General features: G+C 34.1%; 1 protein-coding gene and 1 non-coding gene across 7 annotated transcripts in view; both read right to left on the bottom strand.

The window, feature by feature from the left end:
- Window positions 1-26,656, bottom strand: part of STXBP5L (syntaxin binding protein 5L) — a 379,743-nt gene that overhangs the window by 269,469 nt on the left and 83,618 nt on the right. For all 6 annotated transcript variants that reach the window (XM_042999139.1, XM_042999138.1, XM_042999140.1 and 3 more), the window contains exons 4-5: window positions 21,823-21,904; window positions 17,599-17,699 (exon numbers count right to left, since the gene is read on the bottom strand). In XM_042999139.1, the coding sequence (XP_042855073.1) occupies window positions 17,599-17,699; window positions 21,823-21,904 (183 nt within the window). The remainder of the gene's footprint in view (window positions 1-17,598; window positions 17,700-21,822; window positions 21,905-26,656) is intronic.
- On the bottom strand, window positions 21,518-21,627 carry LOC122230801. Its single transcript, XR_006207886.1, has one exon. It is a non-coding gene; the product is annotated as a U6 spliceosomal RNA (small nuclear RNA).

Genomic DNA, 26,656 nt, shown 5'->3' with positions numbered 1-26,656 from the left:
ACTAAAACTCACACAAAAGAAATCAATAATTTTAATAGGCCTAGATCTATTAAGGAAATTGAATCAGTAATTAATAAATTTCTAAAAAAAGCACCAGGCTGAAACAGGTTCATTTTACTCAACATTTAAGGAAACAAATTATATCAATTGTCTACAAGATCTTCCAGAAAACAGAAGCAAAGGCAAAACTTCCTAACCCATTCTATGAGGCTAGCATAGTGTAATACCAAAACCAAAGACATAACAATAATAGAAAACTAGAAACCAGTAACTCTCAAAAACTTAATGAAAACATTCTCAACAGAATATTAATCAATCAAATTAAAAAATGTATAAAAAGAATTTAATACCAAAAACTATCTAATTTATTCTAGGTATGCAAAGCTAGTTCAATATTTGAAAATTAATTAATATAATCAATCATATCACCAGTCTAAAGAAAAAAGGTCATATCAATAGATTCAGGAAAATCATTTGAAAAAATCCAACATTCATTCCTGAGAAACTCTCAGTAAACTAGCAATAGAGAGGAGCTTCTTCAACTTGATAAATAGCAACATCATACTTAATAAAGAGAAACTAGATGCTTTTCCCCTCAGATCAGGAACAAGGGAAGGATGTCCCCTCTTACCACTCCTATGCAACATTGTATTGGAAGACCTAGTTAATGCAATATGACAGTTAAAAAGAAGTAATATTTACTCATATTGAGAATAAAGACATAAAACTATCTATATTCACAGAAGACCATCATAGTCTTATGTAGAAAATTCTGAAAAATTGACAAAAACAACCTCCTAAAACTGAAAAGCAATTATAATAAGAATTCATAATACAGGACAATTGCTATCAGTTGCTTTTCTATATACCACAAGTAAACAGAATTTGAAATTTAAAACATATAATACCATCTATAATAGCACTAAAAACAATGAGTTACATAGATGTGATTCTAACAACATATATACACAATGTATAAGCAGAAACTTCAAAAAATCTAACAAAAATCAAATGAAGGATATTCTATGTTGACAGATTTGAAAACTTGATTTTGTTACTATGTCCATTATTCTCAACTAGATCTGTAGATTGATCCAAGGTTAATCAAAACACCCAAAAGTTTTCTGTAAATACTGACAAAATAATTCTAAAGTTTATATGGAAAGAGAAAAGACCCAGACTAGCCAACACAATACAGAAGAGGAAGGAGGTGAGAGAAGGGGAGAAAGAAGAGGCAAGGCAATGGGGAGAGGGAAAGAAGTGGAGGAGGAATGGGAAGAAAAACAATGACAATAATACAGTTGGAGGATTCATGCTACTAATTCCAAGACTTATTTCAAAGTGATTAAAATCTAATGATAGCACCATACCGACAAAAGAACAGAAACACAGATCAGTGGAATAAACTATTTAGTCCAAAACTAGACACATAGAAATGAAGTCAACTGAGTTTTGACAAAAACCAAAAGCAACTCATTGAAGAAATTATAGTCTTTTCAACAAATGGTACTTAAACAATATGTACATCCATATGTTCATAAAATGAATCTAGACATAGACTTTACATCTTTCACAAAGATCAAAATTGATCATAAACTTTAATGTAAAATACAAAACCGCAAAATTTCTAGAAGCAAACACAGGAAAAAAATCTACATGACATGAATTTAGCCATGAATTTTAATATATAACACCAAAGCACAATCCATGAAATAAAAAGTGTTAAATTGGACTTCAGTAAAATTATAAACTTCAGGGTGCCTGGGTGGCTCAGTCGGTTGAGCATCCGACTTTGGCTCAGTTCTCCCAGTTCATAAGTTCGGGTTCTGCATCGGGCTCTGTGCTGACAGGTTGCTCAGAGACTGGAGCCTGCTTAGGATTCTATGTCTCCTTCTCTCTCTGATCCTCCCCAGCTTGCGCTCTCTGTCTCTCAAAAATGAATAAATGTAAAAAAAATTATAAACTCCTGCTCTGCAAAAGGGACTGTTAGGAGAATTAAAAGACATGTCACAGATTTAGCAAAATATATGCAGAATACATATTCGATTAGGGACTTATATCCAAGGTATATAAAGAACACTTAAAACTCAACAATAAGAACACAACCAAATAAAGTTTAAAATGGGCAAAAGATCTGAATGGATGCCTCACCAAAAAAGATAAACATGTGGAATAAGCAGATGAAAAGATGCTCAACATCATCTGTCATTAGAGAATTACAAATACTACAACAAGATGACTCTATACACTTATTAGAATGGCTAAAAATCCAAAACACAATACCACATGCTAGCAAGGATATGGAGCAACAAGAATTCTCATTTATTCCTGGTGGAAATGCAAAATCGTACAGCCATTTTGGAAGACAATTTGGCAGATTCTTACAAAGCTAAAAATAGTCCCATTTGATCCAGCAATTGTTCTCTTAAGTATTTTCTCACCTGTATTGAAACCAAGGAAATCTGTATGCAAATTTTTATATCAGCTTTCTTCATAATCATAAAAACTGAAAGTGACCATGATGTCCTTTAATAGGTGAATGGATAAACAAATCAGTACAAACATGCAATGTAATATTATTCAGCAATTTTTAAAAAATGAGCTATTAAGTGGCTAAAAGACACGGAGGACACTTAAGTACATATAGCTTAGTAAATGAAGACTGCCTGAAAGGACTGTGTGTGTGTGTGTGTGTGTGTGTGTGTGTGTGTATAAAAGTATAATTATATGACATTCCAGAAAAGGCAAACTATAGAGGTGGTAATAACATCAGTGGTTGCAAGATGCTCAGGGAAAACGGGAGAAGGTTGAATATATGAAGCACAGGATTCTTATGATGGTGAAACTATTCTTTATCAAACTGTAGTGGTGGAATACATGATATTATGCATTTGTCAAAAACAACACAAATTTACAGCACAAAGAATGAACCTTAGTGTATGCAAGTTTTTAAAATCACTTTTTTAGAGTTCAGAGGATCCCAAGAGGGAATGAAGACTATAATGAAATCATCTAATTCTATTATAAATGTATGAAGCAACTTCAGTGAAACAACTTGAATGAAGACAGTTGAGGGACAAAAGGGTTACCTAAATAATTATGGAAATGAGTACATTTCCATATGAGTACAAGAGTACATGAGTACAAGACTAAAGACAAAAAGAATTACACATAAACACTATATTCTAGTTGATAAAGTTGCTTCCCTCAGGGATATGGATTAGTAATTCTGATACTAATATACATGGATGCCAGAACTGAACAAATAAGTAAAGGGAGAGTAGGAGCCAAGTTTCTCAGTGTTGGTTAGAAATTCATAAATAAACAACAGGAGGAATGACCCATACGGTGATGAATTACAGTTGGAGACATCAAGATGAATTCATATTTATCTTAATATAGGTACAAATAGGTAAATATTTATAAATATTTGTAGATATTTTTATAGATGTGGGTTAGTATATAAACATATATTTCCTTGCTATGTTAGCTGAGCAGGCCTAGTATATAAACATATATTTCCTTGCTATGTTCGCTGAGCAGGCCTAGAAGCAACCACAGTCCAATAGCAATGAGCACACCTAGTATTCATATTTTGGTTCCTAATATAATAAAATGAAAATGGAAAAATGGCTGATTCTAGAACTGGGGCATAAAGTATATGAGTCTGGAGTAACAAGTATTAAGAAGTGTTTAAAATTCCTTAAAGTCTATAATGTTGGGGTATGCTAAAGGGATACAGAAGCCAGTGAAAGAGTTCATGACAACCAAAGTTAGAACAAAAAGAGCAACAAAATAATAAACTAGAATTAGATTATAATCCAAGGTGTGAAATAAGATTTTATGAGTCCATATTATTACAAATAAATTATTGATTGAATGAGTCAATGAATAAATACATAAATAAATAAATGGGGAAGAGATAAATCTCCTTTGCAAATAAATTCCAAATAATTTCTAAAGATACTCTGCCTTTAAGGAGGTAGAGCATAAACTTCCACTCTTTACATGTAGGCTTTGCATAATGACTCCCTCCAAAGAGAACAGTATGGAAAAATAGAAGAAAGAGTAACTTTATAGTGGAATAACCTGACAAACACTACCTCAGCCAAGTGCCCAGAGTCAGTATCAACAGCGTTAAATCATATTGATAGCAATGTACCCTTGAAATGATGGAAGAGCACTTTACCTCTTACTATTATCATCTTCCACAAAACTCATACCCACAGTCCAATCATGAGAAAAACATCAAGTTCCAATAGAAGAACATCCTACAAAATGTTTGACCAGGGAGCCCTCCAAATTGTGAAAGCTATTAAAAACAACAAACCTAAGAAAATGTCAAAGCCAAGTGCCTAGGAAGATATGACAATTAAATGTAACATGGTATCCTGGATTGGATCCTGGAACAGAAAAAGAAAAGTAAAAACTAAGGAAATCCAAATAAATTATGGACTTTAACAATAAAGTCTGTACTATCTTTCATTTATTCTGTAAATTGAAAGATTTTCAATTTCTGAAATTTTCAATTTCTGAAAATTGAAAACTGTTCTTAAAAATTAGTCTATTAAATAAATAACCCAAATAAAGAATAGTAAAATACACAAATAGACATTTCAATGAACTGTTTATATACAGATGGCTATTAAACACATGAAAAGATGTCCAACAAGATGAGACAGGAGGGAATTGTAAATTAAAACCACAATGACAGGAAAAGAATAGTGAACCCTGATTTAGACTCCCATAGATAAAGTCAATTAATATTTAACAAAGATCAATGGAAATACAATGGAGCAAAGACTGTCTTTAACAAATTGTATTAGAACTGGACATCCACATGAAAAAAATTCAATCTAGACAAAGACCTTATGCCTTTCACAAAAACTAACTCAACATGGATCATAGACCTATACACAAAACATAAAACATAAAACTACAAAACTTCTAGAAGATAACATAGGACAAATCTAGGTGAACCTTGGATATGGTGACACCTTTTTAAATGCAACACCAAAGGCATAATCTATCAAAGAAATAACTGATAATCCGGACTTAATTAAAATAAAAAATTTCTGCTTTGTGAAAGACAATATCAAGAGAATTAAAAGATGAGCCACAGACTGGGAGAAAACATTTGCTCAAGAAACATTTGATAAAGGATGGTTATCTAAAATCAAAAAGAATTCTTTTTTTTTATTTGTATTCATTTTTGAGAGAGAGCAAGAGAGAGACAGAGTATGAGTGGGGGAGGGCAGAGAGAGAGGGAGACACAGAATCCAAAGCAGGCTCCAGGCTCTGAGCTATCCACACAGAGCCCAACACAGGGCTCAAACTCACAAACCATGAGACCATGACTGAGCCGAAGTTGGACGCTTAACCAACTGAGCCGCCCAGGCACCTCTAAAATAAAAAAGAACTCTTCAAACTCAATAAGAACAATAAAAAAACAAACAATCCAGTAAAAAAAAAAAGGGGGGGGGGGCAGAGAGCTTAATGGACGTCTCACCAAAGAAGATACACAGAGGGCAAATAAGCGTATAAAAAGATGTTCCACATCATATGTAATCAGGGAAACACAAACTAAAACAATAAAGACATACGACTATACACTTATTAGTATGGCCAAATCTGGAACACAAAAAACACCAAATGTGGGTGAGGATGTGGATCAACAGGAACTCTCACTGCTAGTGGGAATGTAAAATGGTACAGCCACTTTGAAAGGGCAATTTGGGAGTTTCTCAAAAAACTAAAAATATTCTTATCATAGGATCCAGTAACCTTGGTATTTAACCAAAAGAGTTGAAAACATATGTCCACACCTACATGTGGATGTTTATATTTAGAGAAGTTTTATTCATAATTGCGAAAACTTAGAAGCAACCAAGATGTCAGTCTGTAAGTGAACAGATAATATGAAATGTTGAAATGAAACAGTGAAATGAAATGGAATAACCTTAAATACATATTACTAAGTGAAAGAAGCCAATCTGCAAAGGCTACATACTGTGTGATTCTAACTATCTGACATTCTGGAAAAAACTACGAAAACAGTAATAAGACAGTAGTTAGTAGGGTGAAATAGAGGCAGAGATGAAGAGGCAGAGTATAGTGGATTTTTAGGGCAGTGACTACTCTGTATGATAATTATGGATATATGTCATTATACACTTTGTCCGAATCAATGTCAATATCTTGGTTCTGAATTTGTATTATAGTTTTGAAAGATGTTACTACCATTGGGTGAAACTGGGTAGGGAATATGTGGGATCCCTCTGTATGATACATTATAACTGCACATGAATCTATAGTTATCCATTTTTTATGCCCCTTGGCCTAGCAAGGGGCAGCCCAGATAGGGCTGGATTCTGCAAAATTTTAATAAAAATAACTAAATTAGAATGTCTAATTCTGATCAAGGTAAAATATCCTCTTTTCTCCCAAGTCCTCTGCCTTACAACTAAAAACCCTAATGAATAGCACATAGTTGGAAGCTGGAAAGATGGCAAAGTAGGATCCTAAGCTCATCTTGTCCCACAGATACAAGTAGATAACACTCACATCAGCATAAACAACCCAGAAAATGAGCTGAAGACTGGCAGAACAAACTCCACAACTAAAGGTAGAAAAGAGGCCACACTGAAGAGGGTAGGAAGGGTGAAGTCACAGATTTGGAGTGAAATGGACCATTGCCTCTCGTGGTAGAGAACAATCCAGTGGCATAAAGAAGAGTGAAAAATAGACTGTCACACTGGGGAGTCCACACAGGGAAGAGGAATGCCTATAATATTTGGCTTTGAAAGTGAGACAGAACAAATCTCGTGAATTCTTACAACCAGTGAGACTTAAAGCCTAGAAATTTTTTAGTCAGTAGTCTCTACTCTGTGAGGCCCAGAGGCATCAGGAAATGAAGTCACTGCCCTTAAAGAGACAGCCCAAGAAACATCTAGTGGAAATACAGTGTGGATGCAGCAGTTTGAAAAATGCCAGGGGCAGACAGGAAGGAGAGTTATTTACTCATCTCAGAAAGTGGCTTGGAGAGGCAGGGATCATGGAAGATACCTCCAGTAACAAAGGAGCTGGCAGGCAACACTTCCTTCCCCAGCTCCAACACCCTCCCACCCCCGCAAAAACACATGGCCACTTGCAGGAACCAGCATGGTGCCTACACTAGCTATCTAACCTGCTTACACCAAGCCCCATCTACCTGCACTTCAGCTGATCTGTCTTTCCCACTTTCCTTAGTTCCAGTGCTGCAAGACTCCTCCCCTAGAAGTCCTGCAAAAACCCCACCAAGTCCCTATCTCCTGACCTGCACATTTTGTGTAACCTCAGTTCTAGTGGCAGCAGCAGGCCTCATTTCACAAGACCTGTGCACACTTTTTTAAAATGTACCCCACCTGGCTGGGGATAAAACACTGCCCACAACAGGCAAAGAGAACCTCTATAGATGACTGGTATGAAGGATAAAAGCCAGGACTCAACAGCAAGGCACACACAATGCACGTAAGAGATACCCCTGAAGTGACAGGTCTTAGGCAACATGGGAGCCCACACTACAGGGCACTATAAGACTTCTTCTTCATAAAGCCAATACTTTCAAGAACAGGAGATATAGCTGACTTTTCTAATACACAGGAACAGACACAGAGAGTTAGACAAAATGAGGAGATAGAAGAAGAACAAAACAAATGAAAGAACAGAACAAAACAACAGAAAGAGACCTAAACAATATGGATACAGGTACTATGCCAGAGAGAGAATTTAAAGTAATGATCATAAAGGTACTCACTGGACTTGAGAAAAGAGTGGTGGACATCAGTTAGACCCTTAACAAAGAGATAAAAAAGAACCAATCAGAGATAAAAGAACACAATAAATGAAATTAAAAATATACTTGATGGAATAAATAGCAGGCTAGAGGAAGCAAAGGAATGAATTAATGACCTGGAAGACAGAGTAATGGAAAGTAATAAAGCTGAACAAGGGAGACAAAAAAGAATTATGTAAAATAAGAACAGACTTAGGAAGCTCAACAACTCTAACAAGCATGGTAACATTCACATTATAGGGATCTCAGAAGAACAGAGTGAAAAAGAAATATTTATTGGAAGAAATAATAGCTAAAAACTTCCCTAATCTGGGGAAGGAAACAGAAATCCAGATCCTAGAGGCACAGAGATTCCCCCAATAAAATTAATCCAAGGAAACAGTTTTTTAAACTAAAGAAAGCAGCAAGAGAAAAGTAGAGTTACATACTTAAAAGGCTACCAGCAGATTTTTCAGCAGAAACTCTGCAGGCCAGATGAGAATGGCATGATATATTCAAAGTGCTAAAAGGAAAAAATCTGCAGCCAAGAATCCTCTATCCAGAAAGGCTATCATTCAAAATAAAAGGAGAGATAAAGTGTTTCTCAAACAAACAAAAACTAAAGGAATTCATGACTACTAAACCAGTCCTACAAAAATATTAAAGGGAACCCTTTGAATAGAAAGGAAACAACATCAGTGAGAGTATAAAAAGGTGGAAGCACAGAATTGGTAAAAAAAAAAAAAATAGTAAGTATATCTGTAAAAATCAGTCAAGGAATTCAAGAAATGAAAGGGTATAAAATATGACACCATATACCTAAGTACATGGGTAGGAGAGGAGTAAAGAATGGATTCAAAGTTAAGTGACCATCAACTTAACGTAGGCTGCTATATCAAGAAAATGTTATATACAAACCTAATAGTAACCACAAATCAAAACCACTAATAGATATGCAAAGAATAAAGAGAAAGGAATACAAGTATGTCAGTAAAGCAAGCCAACAATCCATGAAAGAGATCAAGAGAAGAAAGGATCAGAGGAAAACTACAAAAACAATGACAAAACCGGTAACAAAATGACAATAAATACATATCTATCAGTAATTACTTTGAATGAAAATGGACCAAATGCTTCAATCAAAAGACAGAGTATATATATAAAAAAAAAAAAAGACAGGGTGACAGAGTATATAAAAAAAACAAGACCCATCTATTTGCTGCCTATAAGAGATTCATTTCAGACCTAAAGATACCTGCAGATTGAAAGTGAAGGGATGGAGAAATATCTATCATACAAATGGATGTCAAAAGTAAGCTAGAGTAACAATACTTATATCAGACAAAATTGACTTTAAAACAAAGACTGTAACAAGAGACAAAAGGACACGGTACAATATACAGGGGACAATGCAACAAGAAGATATACATTGGTAAGTATTTATGGGTCCAACAAGACAGTATTCAAATACATAAAACAGTTAATAACAAAATAAAGGAACTAATCAATATTAATACAATAGTAGGGAACATTAACATCCCACTTACATTAATGGATATATCATCCAAACCAAAAATCAGTAAGGAAACCGTGCTTGAATGACACATTGGACCAAACGTATTTAACAGATATATTCAGAACATTCCATCCTAAAACAGCAGAAAACACATTCTTTTCTGGTGCACATGGAGTATTCTCTAGAAGAAATCACATATTAGCCCACAAAACAAGCCTCAACAAATTCAAGAAAATTGAAGTCATAACCTGCATCTTTTCTGACCACAATGCTATGAAACTAGAAGTCAACCACAAGAAAAAATTGAAAATAACAAAAATACATAGAGGTTAAATAACATGGTACTAAACAATAAATGGGTCAACCAGGAAATAAAAGAACAAATAAAACAGTACATGGAAACAAATGAAAATGAAAGCACTATAATCCAAAACCTAATGCAGCAAAAATAATTCTAAGAGGAAAATTAATAGCAATACAGCAATACAAAAGCAAGAAAAATCTAAAAGAAAAAAAAAAACCTAACCTTACACCTAAAGGAGCTAGAAAAAGAACAACCAACAAAACCCAAAGCCTGCAGAAAGAAGGATATAATAAAAAATTAGAGCAGAAATAAATGATATAGAAACTTCAGAAAATCAATAGGACAGATTAAGGAAACCAAGAGCTGACCCTTTGAAAAGATAAACAAAATTCATAAACCTCTAGCCATACTCAAAAAAAAAATAGAGAAAGGACTGAAATAGATAAAATCAGAAATGGAAGAGGAGTAATAAAAATGAACACTACAGAAATACAAACTATTGTTAAGAGAATACTATGAAAAAAATATACATCAACAAATTGGACAACCTAGAAGAAATGGTTAAAGTACTAGAAACATATAACCTCCCAAAGGTAAAGCTAGAAGAAACAGAAAATTTGAACAAACTGATTAGAAGCAAAGAGATGGAACCAGTAACCTAAAAACTCCAAACAAACAAAAGGATCAGATGGCTTCACAGGCCATTTGTTTGAAACATTTAAAGACGAGTTAATACCTATTCTTCTCAAACTATTCCAAAAAATAAAAAAGGAAAAACTTCCAAATTGAGGCTAACATTACTCTGATATCAAAGCCAGATAAAGATATAATAAAAAAAGAGAACTACCGGCCAATAACTCTGATGAACACGGATGCAAAAAATCTCAATAAAATACTAGCAAATCCAATCCAACAGTACATTAAAAGAATCATTCAACACAATCAAGTGGGATTTATTCCTGAGTTAAAGGATGGTTCAATAATCACAAATCAATCAATAAGAGAAAGGATAAAAACTATATGATCATTTCAATATATGAAGAAAAGCATTTGACAAAGTACAAACAACATTCACTCATGATAAAAATCTTCAACAAAGCAGATCTAGAGGGAACATACCTCAACGAAATAAAGGCCTTATATGAAAGGCCAACATCATTATCCAACAACATACTCAATAGGGAAAAACTGAGAGCTTTTCCCCTAAGATCAGGAACAAGACAAGGATGTCCACTCGCATCCAAATTGGTAAGGAAGTATTTCAGAGGACATGATACTATATAATAGAAAAACCTAGACACTAGTGTCTCACTAGACACTAATAGAAACAGCAAAAGACAACTAGAACTGATAAATGAATTCAGTAAAGTTGTAGGATATAAAATCAATGTACAGAAATCTGTTGCATTTCTATACACTAATAATGAAGCAGCAGAAAGAGAAATTAAGAAAAAATCTCAATTACAACTGCACCAAAAATAAATAAATAAATAAATAAATAAATAAATAAATAAATAAATAAAATATCAGGAATAAACTTAACCAAAATGAAAGACCTGTACTCTGAAAACTATAAAACACTAATGAAAGAAATCGAAGATGACACAAATAGAAAGATACTCATGCTTATGAATTAGAAGAATATTGATAAAATGACTATACTACCCAAAGCAATCTATACATTTAATGTAATCTATATCAAAATACCAACAGTATCTTTCACAGAGCTAGAACAAATAATAGTAAAATTTGTACAGAACCACAAAAGAACTGAAAAGGACAAAGAAATCTTGAAAGAAAACCAAAACTGGATGTATCACAATTACAGACTTCAACTTATATAACAAAGCTGTAGTAATCAAAACAGTGTGGTACTGGCACAAAAACAGACACACAGATCAATGGAACAGAATAGAAAGCACAGAAATAAACCCACGATTATATGGTCAAATAATCTTCAAAAAAGCAGCAAAGTATATACAATGGGGAAAAAGTCTCTTCAACAAGTGGTACTGGGAAAACTGGACAGCTACATGCAAAAAAATAAAACTGGGTCACTTTCTTACACCATGCACAAAATAAACTCAAATGGATTAAAGACCTAAACTTGAGACAGGAAATCATAAAAATCCCAGAAGAGAAAACAGGCAGTAATTTCTTTGACAATGGCCTTAGCAACATTTTTCTAGATATTCTCCTGAGGCAAGGGTAATAAAAGCAAAAATAAACTACTGGAACTTCTTCAAAATAAAATGCTTCTGCAGAGTGAAGGAAACAATCAACACAACTAAAAAACTAAAACAACAACCTATGTAATGGGAGAAGATATTTGCAAATGACATATCCAATAAAAGGTATTTAAAACATATAAAAACTTCATATAACTCGACATCCAAAAACAAATAATCCAGTTTAAAAATGGGCACAATTTATGAATAGATGTTTCTCTAAGAAGACATTCAGAGGGCCAACAGACACATGAAAAGATGCTCAACATCACTCATCAACAGGGAATTACAAATCAAAACTGCAATGAGATATCACCTCACACCTGTCAGAATGGCTAAAACAAACAACACAAAAAACAAAAGGTGTTGGCGAGGATGTAGAGAAAGGGGAACCCTTTTGCACTGTTAGTGGAAATGCAAACTGATACAGCCTTTGTGAAAAATGGTATGAAGATTCCTCAAAAAGTTAAAAATAGAACTATCCAGAGATTCAGCAATTACATTACTAGGTTTTTACCCAAAGGACACAAAACTACTAATTCATAAAGGATACATGCACCCCTAGGTTTTTTCCAGCATTATCCACAATAGCCTAATTATGGAAACAGCCCAAGTGTCCACTGACCAATGAATGGATGTGGTAATATATATACATACAATCGAATATTTCTCAGCCATAAAAAAAGAATGAAATCATGCCATTTGCAATGACATGGATGGAGTTAGAGAATATTATTCTAAGTGAAATAAGTCAGAGGAAGACAAATACCATGTGATTTCACTCAAATGTGAAATTTAAGAAACAAATAAAGGGCACCTGGGTGGTGCAGTCAGTTGAGCATCCAATTCTTGATTTTGGCTCAGGTCATGATCTCACGGTTCATGGAATTGGGCCCTGCATTGTGCTCTGTGCTGAAAACATGGAGCCTGCTTGGGGGATTCTCTCTTGCCCTCCCTCTCTCTCTCTCTCTGCCCTTACCTTACTCATGCTCTCACTCTCTGTCTCATAATAAATAAGTAAACATTTTTTTAAAAAGAAACAAAAGAAATGCACAAAAGGAAAAAAAAGAGAAAGACAAACTAAGAAATAGATTCTTAACCATAGATAACTGATGATTACCAGAAGGGAGGTAGGAAGGGGGATGGTTGAAATAGAAGATGGGTATTAAGGAGTGCACTTGTCGTGATGAACACTTGGTAATGTATGCAATTGTTGAATCACTATATTGTACACCTAAAACTAATATTACACTATATGCTAACTATCCTGGAATTTTAAAAAAATGTTTATGACTAAACCTAACAAAAATGTGGAAGACCTCCTCAGAGAATTTATAAATGTTATTTAGAGAAATCAAAGAAGACCTAAGGAAATGGAGGGATATAATATATGCCATTGTTCATCAACTGAATGAATCAATGTTGTCATTGTCCATGACAATGAACCAATATTGTCATCCCCCATCTTCGTGGAATATGTTAGTTCTCCCCAAACTAATCTACAAATTCAAAATAATTCTTTTTTTTTTTCTTATTTATTGTGTAACTGGAGGTTTGAACCTCTTAATCTCATTTACTTATTTGGCCCATCCTGCCCTTCCCTGGCAACCACTAGTTTGTTCTTTGTATTTATGAGTCTATTTCTGTTTTGTTTTCTCTTTTAGACTTCATATGTAAGTGATATCATATTGTATTTGTCTGACTTATTTTTATTTAGCATAACACCCTCTAGGTCCATCCATGCTATCACAAATGTTAAGAGTTCTTTCTTTTCATGGCTGAGCAATATTCTATTGTGTGTGTGTGTGTGTGTGTGTGTGTGTGTGTGTGTTTCATAACTCGGCTATTATAAATGTTACAGTGAATATAAGGATCCATATATCTTTTCAGATCAGTACGTCAAATCAAAATATCAGGAAATCTGTCTGTGGAATTTGACAAGCTATTTCTAAAATGTAAGTGGAAATAAAAAAGTTAAATTTAAGCAAGTGAATTGAAGTAGAATGGTTAATCAAATCGAAGAATATTCACTAAGTTGAATACTACATAACAGTGAAAGTAATAAACTATAGCTACATGCAACCTGGCTGAAATTACAAATATAACATTGAGCAAAAGAAGCTATACATAAACAACTGTATATGTATGGTATCACTTTTATAACTGCCCAAAGAACAGGCAAACTAATCTGTAGTGCTTGAAATCAGGATAGTATTATACCTGGGGTTAGTGATTGAAAGATAAAACGGAGTGGGGGGGTAGTTTCCATAGTTCTAGTAATTTTATGTTTCTTGATTTTTGTGTTTGTTACATGGGTATAAAATTATTTCATGTGTACACTTAATATTTACATAGTTTATTTTTTTAATGTAGCTTTTTAAAATGTTCATTTATTTATTTTGAGAGAGAGAGCACATGCTCACACACAAGTGGGGGAGAGGCAGAAAGAGAGAGAGAGAGAGAGAGAGAGAGAGAGAGAGAGAGAGAGAATCCCAAGCAGGCTCCATGCTGTCAATGCAGAGCCCAACATGGGGCTCAATCCCACCAACCATGAGATCATGACCTGAGTCAAAATCAAGAGTGGGATGCTTAACCCACTGAGCCATGCAGGCGCCCCAATATGTGTGTTTGTTCAAAGATTTTATTTTTAAATAATCTCTACACCCAACAGGGGGCTCGAACCCACAACACTGAGATCAAGAGTCACATGCTTCACCAACTGAGCCAGCCAGGCACCCCTACACAGTTCCTTGATTTGGTAACATTTACACACATGCCAAAAGAGTAAGTAAAATAAAATAGAATAAGGAAGCTTTTTATGTACTAATAAGGAATAATCTTTAGAATAAATTATAAAGAGAGTGAAAAAAGTACAAAAGTGTAAAACATGCTATAATTTGTGTAACAAAAATATGTATTTTCATATTTGCTTATATATACATAAGGAAGAAAATTATGTTACATGTATTTGCCTATATATGTACATAATGAAGCTCTGGAAAGATATAATAAATTAATAAGTAACATTGCTTGCCTCTACTGAGGGGAACTAAATGTCCAAGGAAGAAGAGTGGAAGAAAGATCCTTCATTGTATATACAACTTACATCTTTTGAATGTTAAACCAGCTAAATATGAATTATTCAAGAAAATTCTTAAATAAACAGAATTCAAATTACCTTTATAATGCAATACTACCTTTCAAATTGGGGGTACAAACTTCCCCAAAAGCCAACTCTGATGGATCAAGTTTGCTAGATATTTCATAAATTATAGGGTTCTTAAAATATTACTTCCCTGCAACTTAGCTAATATTCCTTAGAAGTACTCTGATGATATTAATTATCAGAACACCACAGATAGAAAAAATAAACTCTGATATAAGTATAAATAATTTAACATCTTTATGTCATAGTCTACCTATTGAATTTTACTTGTGAACCATATAAAACAATTCTATGCTTTCCCCAACTTTGTACAATTTATGATCAGTGATAGCAAGGACTAAAATATAAATGACTTATTTTATTCATTTTCAGATCATGCATCACAGAGATCAAAACAGTTGCTCTTCCATATTTAGCTTTAAAATCAGATTTTAAGGGAATCCAAGGATAATTCCCCAGAAGCAGCTGAAATATCTAAACCTATTTCTCAACTGTTACTGCCTCAAAGATTTTAAGACCAAAGGTTGAAGGTGCCCTAATAAAAAAATAACCTAAAATTTATAGCATAAAATATATAAATTAAATATATATTTGGCATAAGCATAAGAATATATAGAAATTTACATAGTGAAATGACTAATTTAAGAAGGTGTAGAGTTCCAAAAAGTGCTTGATTGAATTCTCCTTTACAGACTTAAGGCTTCTATTTATCATAAGTTTAAAAATATTTCCCCCCTATACAAGAGAATGTGATAGTTAATGATTATTTCAAGTCAAGATAATTTATTTTCAAATTCAAGATGATGAATTTATCTTTGTCAACCACATAGATATCACATTTTTGTCAGCATTAAAATAAGCAGTGCCTATACAATTCCTATGATTTAAACTTATCCAAAATCTGCCGGCTTGCTCTTTTATGTTGCTAACAGTTAAATGTACTTCAGTTGAGATAATAAAAGTATAATTGGAAATCATCACCATCATTTCTTTCCCCCACTCCACAAAGGGCCATGAAAGGAGCCAGAAAATTTCCTTCAATATTCCAACTGTAAGGGGGGAAAGCCTATTCTGTCCATCTACACAGAAGTGTAGGGCCAGATCTACTCAGTCCATTCAAAGAAACAAACAAAATCTTACAAACAGTGAAAGAGAAAAAATCAGTATGTCAATATCTGAGTACATGATATTTTTAGTGGTAAAAAACAGGAATAGTATAACAACTCTTGACTGATCTTTAAATTTTTCAATATCCTGAAACTTCTGTTGTATTACTTTAAAATTTAAGATAATATAACCAAAATTAGATCTAAATAAACTCTATCTAGTTTTAGCAAACATCTAAAATATATATTCTCTCCTCTCTAAATATACTAGGTATAATAAAAATTTCCATTGATGCCAAATCCTAAAATACTGTAGAAATAATACTCATGAATATTACTCAGAATATTGAGGATTAATTATTTAAATAGTATAGTATGCACCCAAACAGAAAAAAAAGCTTCAGGTTAAAAAAAAAAAAAAAAAAAAAAGAATGTCTGCATAACCGCCATCCTATTTTCTCACATAGCTATAAAAAGAGATTCACTTTATTAAGCTCTGCCCATATAGTGATGATTACATATTAAAGTATTACTATTCAACAATGTAAGTACTATCTTGAGTTCTCAGCAATGACTGCCTGCCTCCATTATTCACCTACCTCAATTTGAATAGTACTTGCTAATCTGTGTAAATTTACTTCTCAGGGGTTTCTTTTCCTTTCATTAACATCAAATTTTCCTGTGATGGCCCTTCTCATTCACTGCAAAGAGTTAGATTGTTTTCCAAATAATAAACAAATATCAGGTTATTTTATAGTTAAATTACAGAGACAGATAAAGAAATACAAATTTTACTTTATCTCCAGGTGGATTATCAATTGAGTAGATGTGAATTATGTTCTAGGACTAATTGAATACAACACTAGACACATTAAAATTTGGTAGTTAGAAATAAAACCTATTAATTTTTCCCATTTCCATTCAATTTTCTCTTTCTCATTATTAATATTTCATTCTAAAATGAGGGAATCTAAATTCTGATCAAATTGTCATTTTTGAAAACATTTAGCTTGAATGTGTAGTACTGCTCAACAAATATTTTTGGAATCTAAAACTTTCTCCTGCTATTTTTTTCATGTAAAAATATTTAAGCAAAAGACTGAAAATGTAAGACACAATTGCCATGATCAAAAGGTATAAAAATACATTTAGTATTTACTTGACTTTCAAATTTTAGGGCGTTTTCAGCACCCTGGCCTAGGGGAAAGAACACATCATTGTTGTAGTGCCAGTTTATAGTGAGAATAAAAATGTTAGGAGTTCCCCATTAGTAGATGATTAAATCTATATCAGTTATGAATTTTCTATGAAATAAACTATAAAAACAAGGCTAACATTAGTTATTTCTAGATATTAAAGATAATGCAAAAAATAGTCTTTCAAGGTTAACCTTGAAACCTAACCTTCCTTCTCAGGAAATACTTTTTTCATACATTAAGAAATTGTTTAACTCAGACATTCTTACCGTTCTCGATTAAATTTAAGAGAATGAAGAATAGCTGGCCTTTTTTGTCTAAGGTTCCACAAATGAAGTGTATCATCTGAACTCGCACTAACCAAGGCACCCTGAAACAAAAAGAAGACAAAGTAAATGAGTGACTTCCTTAAGAGTTTTTTGTTAGGCAAAACCAAAAAGCTGATTTGCTCTTTTTTACACTACTTTAAGAGTTACTTGTATCTATATAACCTAGAAATGTAAAGAAAACTATTGTACATACTTCAATCAGGAGGGCTAAGAATGCTGAATAGAAGAAGCAAGTGAACTACTGCTAGTCAGGATGACTAGCTCAAGTAATATGCATTTGCCACTGGAGAGAAATAATTATTGTAGCATCGTTATGGATATTAAAAATTTTTTGTAGGGGCACCTGGGTGGCTCATTCAGGTAAGTGTCCAACTCTTGATTTTGGCTCAGGTCATGATCTTGCAGTCATGGGATTGAGCCCCACATCAGGCTCTGTGCTGACAGTGCAGAGCCTACTTGGGATTCTCTCTCTCCTCTTTCTGCTCCTCTCCTGCTCATGCTCTCTCTCTCTCAAAGTAAATAAATAAACACTAAAAAAACCTTAGAAAAAAATTTCTTATATTTTCTTTGGGAAAAACTAAGTTTAATTTTCTCACTTCTCACACTATGTAGCTTTCCAGAAAAGAAAATATCCAACCAAGTTTTAAAATTGCAATTTGGTCATATTTTATATTTTATATTTATATTTTATTCACCATTTGTAAAGATTCTCTGTACAGTTGTAAATTATATATATTTTCTAAAAAGTACATGTGGTATAATTTATTTTCAAGAATTAACTGGTTTCAAGAAGCTTCATCTGTGATAAAAGAAAACACCTTTAATAAAAGAAAACATTTCTCCAATTAGAATTCAGTATAACTACAAAAATAATACAAAGATTTTTTTTTACATTATGTCCAAATGCAAATAAATTATATTTCAAATACACTAGTATGTTTTCTACCTTTTAATATGGCAGATACCATAAGGGCAGATAACTAGCTGCCATGTACGATTTCATAGATATGTATGCTTAAACTATTTACGTGAGCTAGGAACATCTTAAACTATGTCAGAAGTTTTACCATTTCTTTTACGTTTCCCAGCTGAAAATGCCAGATCTTGCAGAATCATCATACCCTGAGATATCTAAAATTCTTTTCATATTTTCCAAAGTACTCTGTTACAAGTAACCTTTCATAGTTTATAATATCAACTGGAGATATCAATATGATTATCCCATTTAGATGATCAGATTAACTATAATGAAATTCCCAGAATTTATTTCTTCATTAGGGATTTAAAAAGAGAAGATAGAAATTGTTATAGAAGAACATTTAGATTCCTAAGACAAAAATGCTCATGTATCCTATCATGCTTCTGCTCATATTGTATACCTGTGATTTCAGGCTCAAAGAATAGCTTTTAAAACATCAATCATAATCCAAGAGTATATCCATTAAAATATGTTTAAAATGTATATAATTTGCACATTTATATATTAGTATATAAATACACATGATTAAAAGTATACACTCATATATATTTTTTTAACATGAACCCATAATTACATTCCATGCAATAAAATGTACTGTATACAGGCCTTGAGGATTTTTATGTTTGTTTGCTTGTTTTATGTATAAACTGTCCCCAAATGTTTCTTATAAACAAACTGGAATGTTACTAGGATTGCTTGCCAGTGCTTGATAGGCTAATTTTTTTAGATATAGGATGTTGATCTCCTTTCTAAGGACAATGGAAATTCACTTAGACTAGGGTGGGGATAGAACATGATACATGAAATTAATAAAAATTCTATAAATAGTTATGTGCTATACAAAAGATACAATATGCCAAAGGCAATGGAATTAAAATAAAGCAACATATGTTCAACATCAGTTTACTAGCCAAATAAATCTAAGAAGGAAGTCATAGAATTATTAATTCTATGACAAAAATAGGAAACAATTTATCATTTTGGAGGGACATGAACAGTACCACTGAGCGTAACACCACCAATAAAGATTATAAGACACATAAGAAAGTAAGCACATCAGCAGGTGTCTAGGACTTATTTATAAAAGCAAAGTGAATCTGTAAAAAGCACAAGTAATAAAAATTTGTGAAAAGATTAAAAACAAATAAAAACACCAGCCATGAGGTCAGACTAGAAAGTTTGGAAAAAAGTAGAAGAACTGAGTGTAAGATGGATCAGGGTAACTAGTTCTGGTTAGATGATGGAAACTGAAGGATGTTAAAGGCTTTCTTTTTACTTAGTTATACAGCACAGAAGTAAACCTAAGGATTTCAAGATGATTCTCAGAGGATCAAAATGAGAGAAAATCACCTAGAAACAAGTTATACCTGCTAGTGAACAGCCATGCAGAAGGCAAAAGGCTGAGATCACTCTACTAAGAGTTACAGAGTAACACTGAGACTTCAAAAAGGTTGGCATTCTAAATACTAATGACAAGTATTATAATAAAATGTTTTTAAAAATTTTCCGTTTTCTTCTTTATCTCCCTCTCTCATTGTGGTATCCCATAGTAAATATGACTATAAGGTAAAATATGCTAGGTTTGTCAATCTTCTGAGAAAGATTTTCAGCCAAAAGAAGTAAAGGGTGGACATTTGCCAACATCACAAATTTTTCATGCCCTAACTATCTCTGATACAAAGCTCTATGAACCATTTTACCCATGTTTATGATTATAAAATTTTTAGTAGGTAAATATATGGAGATAATGAATAAAATCATCATTCATGTCATAAGGAAACAATCAGCAATAATTCATTTTCTTTTTCTCAAGGCACTGAGTTGAGTCTGCTATGTGCCTAAATTCAGTACAGCACAAATGCTTTTTATTATTATTATTATTATTATTATTATTATTATTATTATTTTGAGAGAGAGAAAGAGCACACATGCATGAGTGGGGGAGGGGCAGAGAGAGAAGGAGAGAGAAAATCCCAAGCAGGCTCCATGCTCAGCATGGAGCCGGATGCAGGGTTCAATCTCACAACCACCAGATCAGAACCTGAGAAGATATCAAGAGTTGGACACTTAGGGGCGCCTGGGTGGCTCAGCCAGTTGGGCGTCTGACTTTGGCTCAGGTCATGATCTCACGGTTTGTGAGTTCAAACCTACAAGGGGCTCTGTGCTGGTGGCTTGGAGCCTGGAGCCTGCTTCAGATTCTGTGTCTCCTCTCTCTGCCCCTCCCATGCTCGTGCTCTGTCTATGTCTCTCAATAATGAATAAACGTTAAAAAAAATTAATTAAAAAAAAAAAAGAGTTGGACGCTTAACTGAGCCACCCAGGCACCCCAGTATGGCACAAATCCTTAAAGCATTTTTGCATTGACTGGCTCACTTAATTGAACACAGCTCTAGAAAACTCAATGACCCACTTAAAATATGAATAAAAATATGAGTCCAGAAGGCTTTAAGAAGTCTTCAACTAATGAAAGATCTGCAACCTTTCTGAGCTTTATAATTAATTACATACTTTGTCTTTAGGAGGCTCTTTATCACCATAGGTCTATAAAAACAGGGATGGAGTAGGGAGTCAATTGTCATAATACCTATGGATATACAAATAAATAAAAATGCATACATATACCAACAAATATGTATAAATATATAGATAGCAGAACCCATAAGTAAATAACTGAAAAGATTATTTCATGAAAGATAAAGGCAAAACATGAAGTTAGTGCTGGATTATAAAATTTAAGTTGGCATGCAGAAAAAAATTTAGTGATCAAGGAAGCAATTGGTTTTAGTAAGTTTAAAAAAATTAAATAATCTGTAAATTATGCTGAATAACAATAACATTCTTCTGGTACGACCTTTTTCCTTTACAATCTAATAAATTGACAAATACTAAAATAGTCTTTTACAAATTTGCATGTCATCCTTGCACAGGGGCCATGCTAATCTTTCTCTGTATCATTCCAGTTTTAGTATGTGTGCTGCCAAAGTGAGCACTGAAATATTCTTTTTTAAGAAATGTGACCATGAATAATATTTCACACATACATATCTTTAAGCATTTAGAATATACAAAATATAACATATTTAAATAAAAATAATATATTTTTATATATCATAATATTAAAAAGATCACATCAACTAATGCAGTGCATATGTGTATGCCTCTGTGATAGTCAAGAAAATCCTTACCTCATTGATCAAGAACTGGAGCTGCAGGACTGCTGCACCACTTTCATGTTGGCAATAACAATCAACTCCAGGTCTCCCGAGTCTAATATAATAAATGTCAAGGATTCTAAGATTTTACTTAGTACTAGTATTAATTAGTAAAGAAAAAACTAACTTACTTAGCATCTAATGTTTTGCTTTTAAGTTATCCTGATTTTTGTAAATAAAGAGTCAAAATATCTTAGTTGATACAAATAACATTATGTAACACAGGACAACAAAATGGCCAAATGGGACATCTCTTGCACAAATGCCCTTCTTGACAACAACTTGGCATCCATGCACAGACAAAAGTGCCTTCCTGGGAGCTTCCAGATCCATATAGGAGGCTGCAAAACCCCAGTGCAGTCCAAGAATGAAAAGAGTTGTTTTAAGAAGGCAGGCTTACTACAGGCAACTGATTTACTGACTGTAGTCTCAACTACAGAAATAGAAATAGCTCTGCACCCCCCCTCAGAACTCAGCTACAGCCCCCATTCAACTTGGGGTCACCAGAATTTGCTATATGCCAAGAGACCTGGAAGAGTCACTCCTACCCAAATCAGGTGGTAGTCATACAGACCTTACATCAGTTGTGGACTGGAAGTGGTCTTTGAACCAGCTCTAGCTCCTCTTGGGTACAGTGCAGGAGCCACTGGAAGTAAGCCCACCAAATTCAAGCAGACCATAGATTCTTAAACAACCTTGTAACTAGGCTCTAGACTTTCTCAGCCACAGTCTAGGAACAATCTTGCTGGCACAGTGACCCTGTTGGAGACACTCTTGTCTGTGCCCCTAGAGATCCTGAAAGGGATCTATCTTCCTCACAGCAACAGTCTAACAGTCGGCCAGCAGTCCTGAGGGTCCAGAGTCCCAGTGGAGGATACTACCATCTATGCATCTGAAGATCTGGAAAGAGCCCCATATTCTACTCTGGGCCCCTTCCAGCCACAGTCCACAAGTAGGCCTGCTGGCAAGAGGTCCAGGCTGTAGTCACTCCCATCTGTCCTCCCAATGATCCTAAAAGGGTCTATACATGATCCCAGCCTCCTCACGGTCACAGCCAGCCAGCAATCCTGAGGGTCCAGGATCCCAGTGGGGAACATTCTTACCTGCAATCCTGATAACTCTGAAAGGGCCCTATATTCAGTTCCAACCCCTCCAACTGCAGCCTGTGAATAGTCCTGCTGCCACAGGGACCTGACAGGAGACACCTCCAGCCTCAATCCATGAGCTGTTCTACAGGCACAGGGGCTTGGTAAGAGCTACAACTGTACTCCAAAAGATCCTAAAAGGTCCCTATACTCAACTTGAGCCCCTTAAGCCATGATCAGGGACCAATTCAGCCTATTCAGTGACCTGGAGGGAGACATGCCCATCTCTGTCCACAGAGCCAGTCTGAGAATCCTAATCTTTCTTGTGGATTGTAAAACAGCCCTGAGGCTCAGTTCCAGCACCTCTTAGGTACAGTCTAGGGTCAATCCTGCCTACCTAGGGAGCCATCAAGTAAGGAGGCAGCAGTTCTCCCAGGGATCTGATGGGAGCCACACCCACCATCTACCTGATAATAAGCCCACTGTCTACTTACCTGATAACAGGAGCCACACGTAAAGCCTTGTCCAGTACCACCCTACTAACAAAGTACTACAGGCAGTAGTATGCACCCAGGGACCAGAAGTGATCCACACTGGCCTAAGCCCTGGTAACAAGCCCAGCCACAGACTCTACCACAGATCCAGTGACAGCCTTGTAACCAGCTCCAACCCAGCACAACTGTGATTCTAGAAGTAATACTATCAGTCCAAGGAACAGACAAGAGAAGGCCTTTACCTTCCATTCTATAAAAACTGAAAGAGGCATTTGCTCCTGCAAATGCACAGACACCAATGCAAGGCAACATAGATCATGAAGAATTAAATATATATGACACTACCAAAGAGCACTGATAGCACTCCAGTAACAGACCCCCCAAAAATGGAAATCTATGATTTACCCAGAAAAGAATTCAAAATAATCATCTTTTTAAAAAGTGAATGAAAATGCAAAAGGAACACAACTAAATAAAATCAGAAAAACAATTCATGAACAAAATACATTTAATAAACAGAAACTGTAAAAAAAGAACCAAACAGAAATCCTAGAGCTCAAGAATACAATGCCAGAAATGAAAAATTTAGAACATAGTTTCAATAACAGGACTGATCACACAAAAGGATTAGCAAACTCAAAGATAAATCATCTGAAATTAGACAGAAGAACAAAAAAAGAGTGAAGAAAGTCTAAGTAAATTATGGGATACCATCAAGCAAGTTGGTATTTGCATCATGAGAGTCCCAGAGAAGGAAGAGAAAGAAGCAGAGAGATTATTTAAGGAAAATAGCTGAAAACTTCTCAAACTGTGGAAAAGACGTAGATATCCAGGTACAGGAAGTTCAAAGGAACTCATGGGGCACTTGGGTGGCTCAGTCGGTTAAGCATCTGACTTCAGTTCAGGTCATGATCTCACAGTTTGTGAGTTCAAGTTGCATGTCAGGCACCATGCTGACACCTCAGAGCCTGGAGCCTGCTTAAAATTCTGTGTCTCCCACTCTCTCTGCCCTCCTCTGCTCGCATTCTGTCTCTCAAAAATAAACAAATATTTTTAAAAAAAATTTTTTAAAGGAACCCAAGCAAGATCAACCCAGAAATTACTCAGAAAAATTATAATCAAACGTTTAAAGTCAAAGACAAGGAGATACTTTTGAAAGCAACAAGAGAAAAGCAACTTGTCACATACAAAGGAACTCACATAAGTCTATCAGTAGATTTCTCTGCAGAAATCTTGCAGGCCAGGAGGTAGTGGGATATTATATTCAAAGTAGTGAAAGAAAAAATCTGCCAACCAAGAATACTACACCCAGCCAAACAGTCCTTCAGAAATGAAGGAACAATAAAGACATTCCCAGACAAACAATGGCTAAGGGAGTTCATTACCACTAAACTTGCTGTTAATAAAACATGAAAGGGGATTCAAGCTGAAATGAAAGGACATTATGTAACAACATAAAAACATAAAAGTATAAAACTCATTATAAAGAGTAAATAAACACATAAATTCAGAATACCCTAGTATTTTAATGGTGGTATATAAATCACTTTTATCTCTATTATAAAAACTAAGGATAATATTTAAAGAACTGTAGCTACAATAATTTGTTAATGGATGCACAATATATAAAGATGTAAAATGTGACAATTCCATAAATTGTTGGGGGAGGTGAAATAAAAGTGTAGAGTTTTTGTACATGATTGAAAGTGAGCTGTTATCAGCTTAGACTATTATATCTCTAAGATGTTTTATATAAGCCTTATAGTAACCAAAAAGAAAAAAAAATCTATAGTTGTTACATAAAAGATAAAATGAAAGGAATTAAAGTACATAAATATATATATATATATATATATATATAAATAACACAAATTAAAAGAGAAAAAAAAGAACATAGGAACAAAGGAATTAAAAATTCAGAAAATAATTTTTAAAATGGCAATAGCAAGTACTTACCTATCTATTATTTAAATGTAAATAAACGAATTCTCCAATCAAAAGACACAAAGTGCCTAAATGGATAAGAAACGAGATCCAATGATATGTGGTCTGCAAAAGACTCTCTTTAGCTTTACAGATATACATAGGCTGAAATTGAAGGGATGATAAAGGACATTCCATGCAAATGGTAACCCAAAATATACTGATGTCAGATAAAACAGACTTTTAGTCAAAATCAGTGGCAAAAGGAAAAAGTCACAATATAGTAATAAAGGGGTCAATTCATCAAGAGGATATAACAGTTATAAATATGTATGTACCATCACTGAAGCACCTAAATATTTAAAGCAAATATTATCACAACTGGAGGGTAAAATAGAAGGGAACACAATAATAGTAAGGCACTTAAACACCCCACTTTCAACATTAGAGAAATCATCCACACAGAATTAAGAAGGAAATAGTGGACCTAAATAACACTACAGCCCAAATGGACCTGACAGACATATAAAGAACATTACATTCAAGAGACCGGAATACACATTTTTTTTTCAAGGGCATACAAAACATTCTCCAGGATATATCATATGTTGGCACACAAAGCAAGAATATTGAAACAATTTATAGTATCTTTTCTGACCACAGTGGTATTATACTAAAAATCAGTAACAGAAGGAAAGCTGAAAAATTCACTAAAATAGAATTTAAACAATGCAAAATTGTAGGGTGCCTGGGTGGCTGTCAGTAAGCATCTGATTCTTGATTTCAGCTCAGGTCATGATCTCATGGTTTGTGGGTTTGAGCCCCACATTGGGCTCTGTACCACCTAGAATTTTCTCTCTCTCTCCCTCTCTACCCCTTCCCTGCTCTCTGCCTCAAAATAAATAAATAAACTTGAAAATTTTAAAAAGAAAGAAAAACACACAAACAATCCTGAACAACCAATGGATAAGAGAAGAAACCAAAAGGAAAATCATAAAGTATCTTGAGACAAATGTAAATGAAAATAAGACACACCAAAACTTATGGGAGGTAGGAAAAGCAGTTTTACAAGGAAAGTTTATAGCCACAAATGCCTAAATTAAGAAAAAAGAAAGATCTCAGATAAACAACCATTTTACACCAAAAGGCGTTAGAAAAAGAACAAACTAAGCCCGAATTAACAGGGAAAAAAAGGAAATTATAAAAATCAGGGAGGAAATAACTGAAATAAAGATTAGAGATTTTTTATTTTTTTATTGAAAAAAATCAATAAAACTAAGAGCCATGTTTATTTTTGGAGGGATA

This window comes from Panthera tigris, chromosome C2 (genome assembly GCF_018350195.1).
Source record: "Panthera tigris isolate Pti1 chromosome C2, P.tigris_Pti1_mat1.1, whole genome shotgun sequence".
In the NCBI taxonomy this organism is placed as follows: Eukaryota; Metazoa; Chordata; class Mammalia; order Carnivora; family Felidae; genus Panthera; species Panthera tigris.
This window is presented reverse-complemented; position numbering and strand designations above follow the sequence as displayed.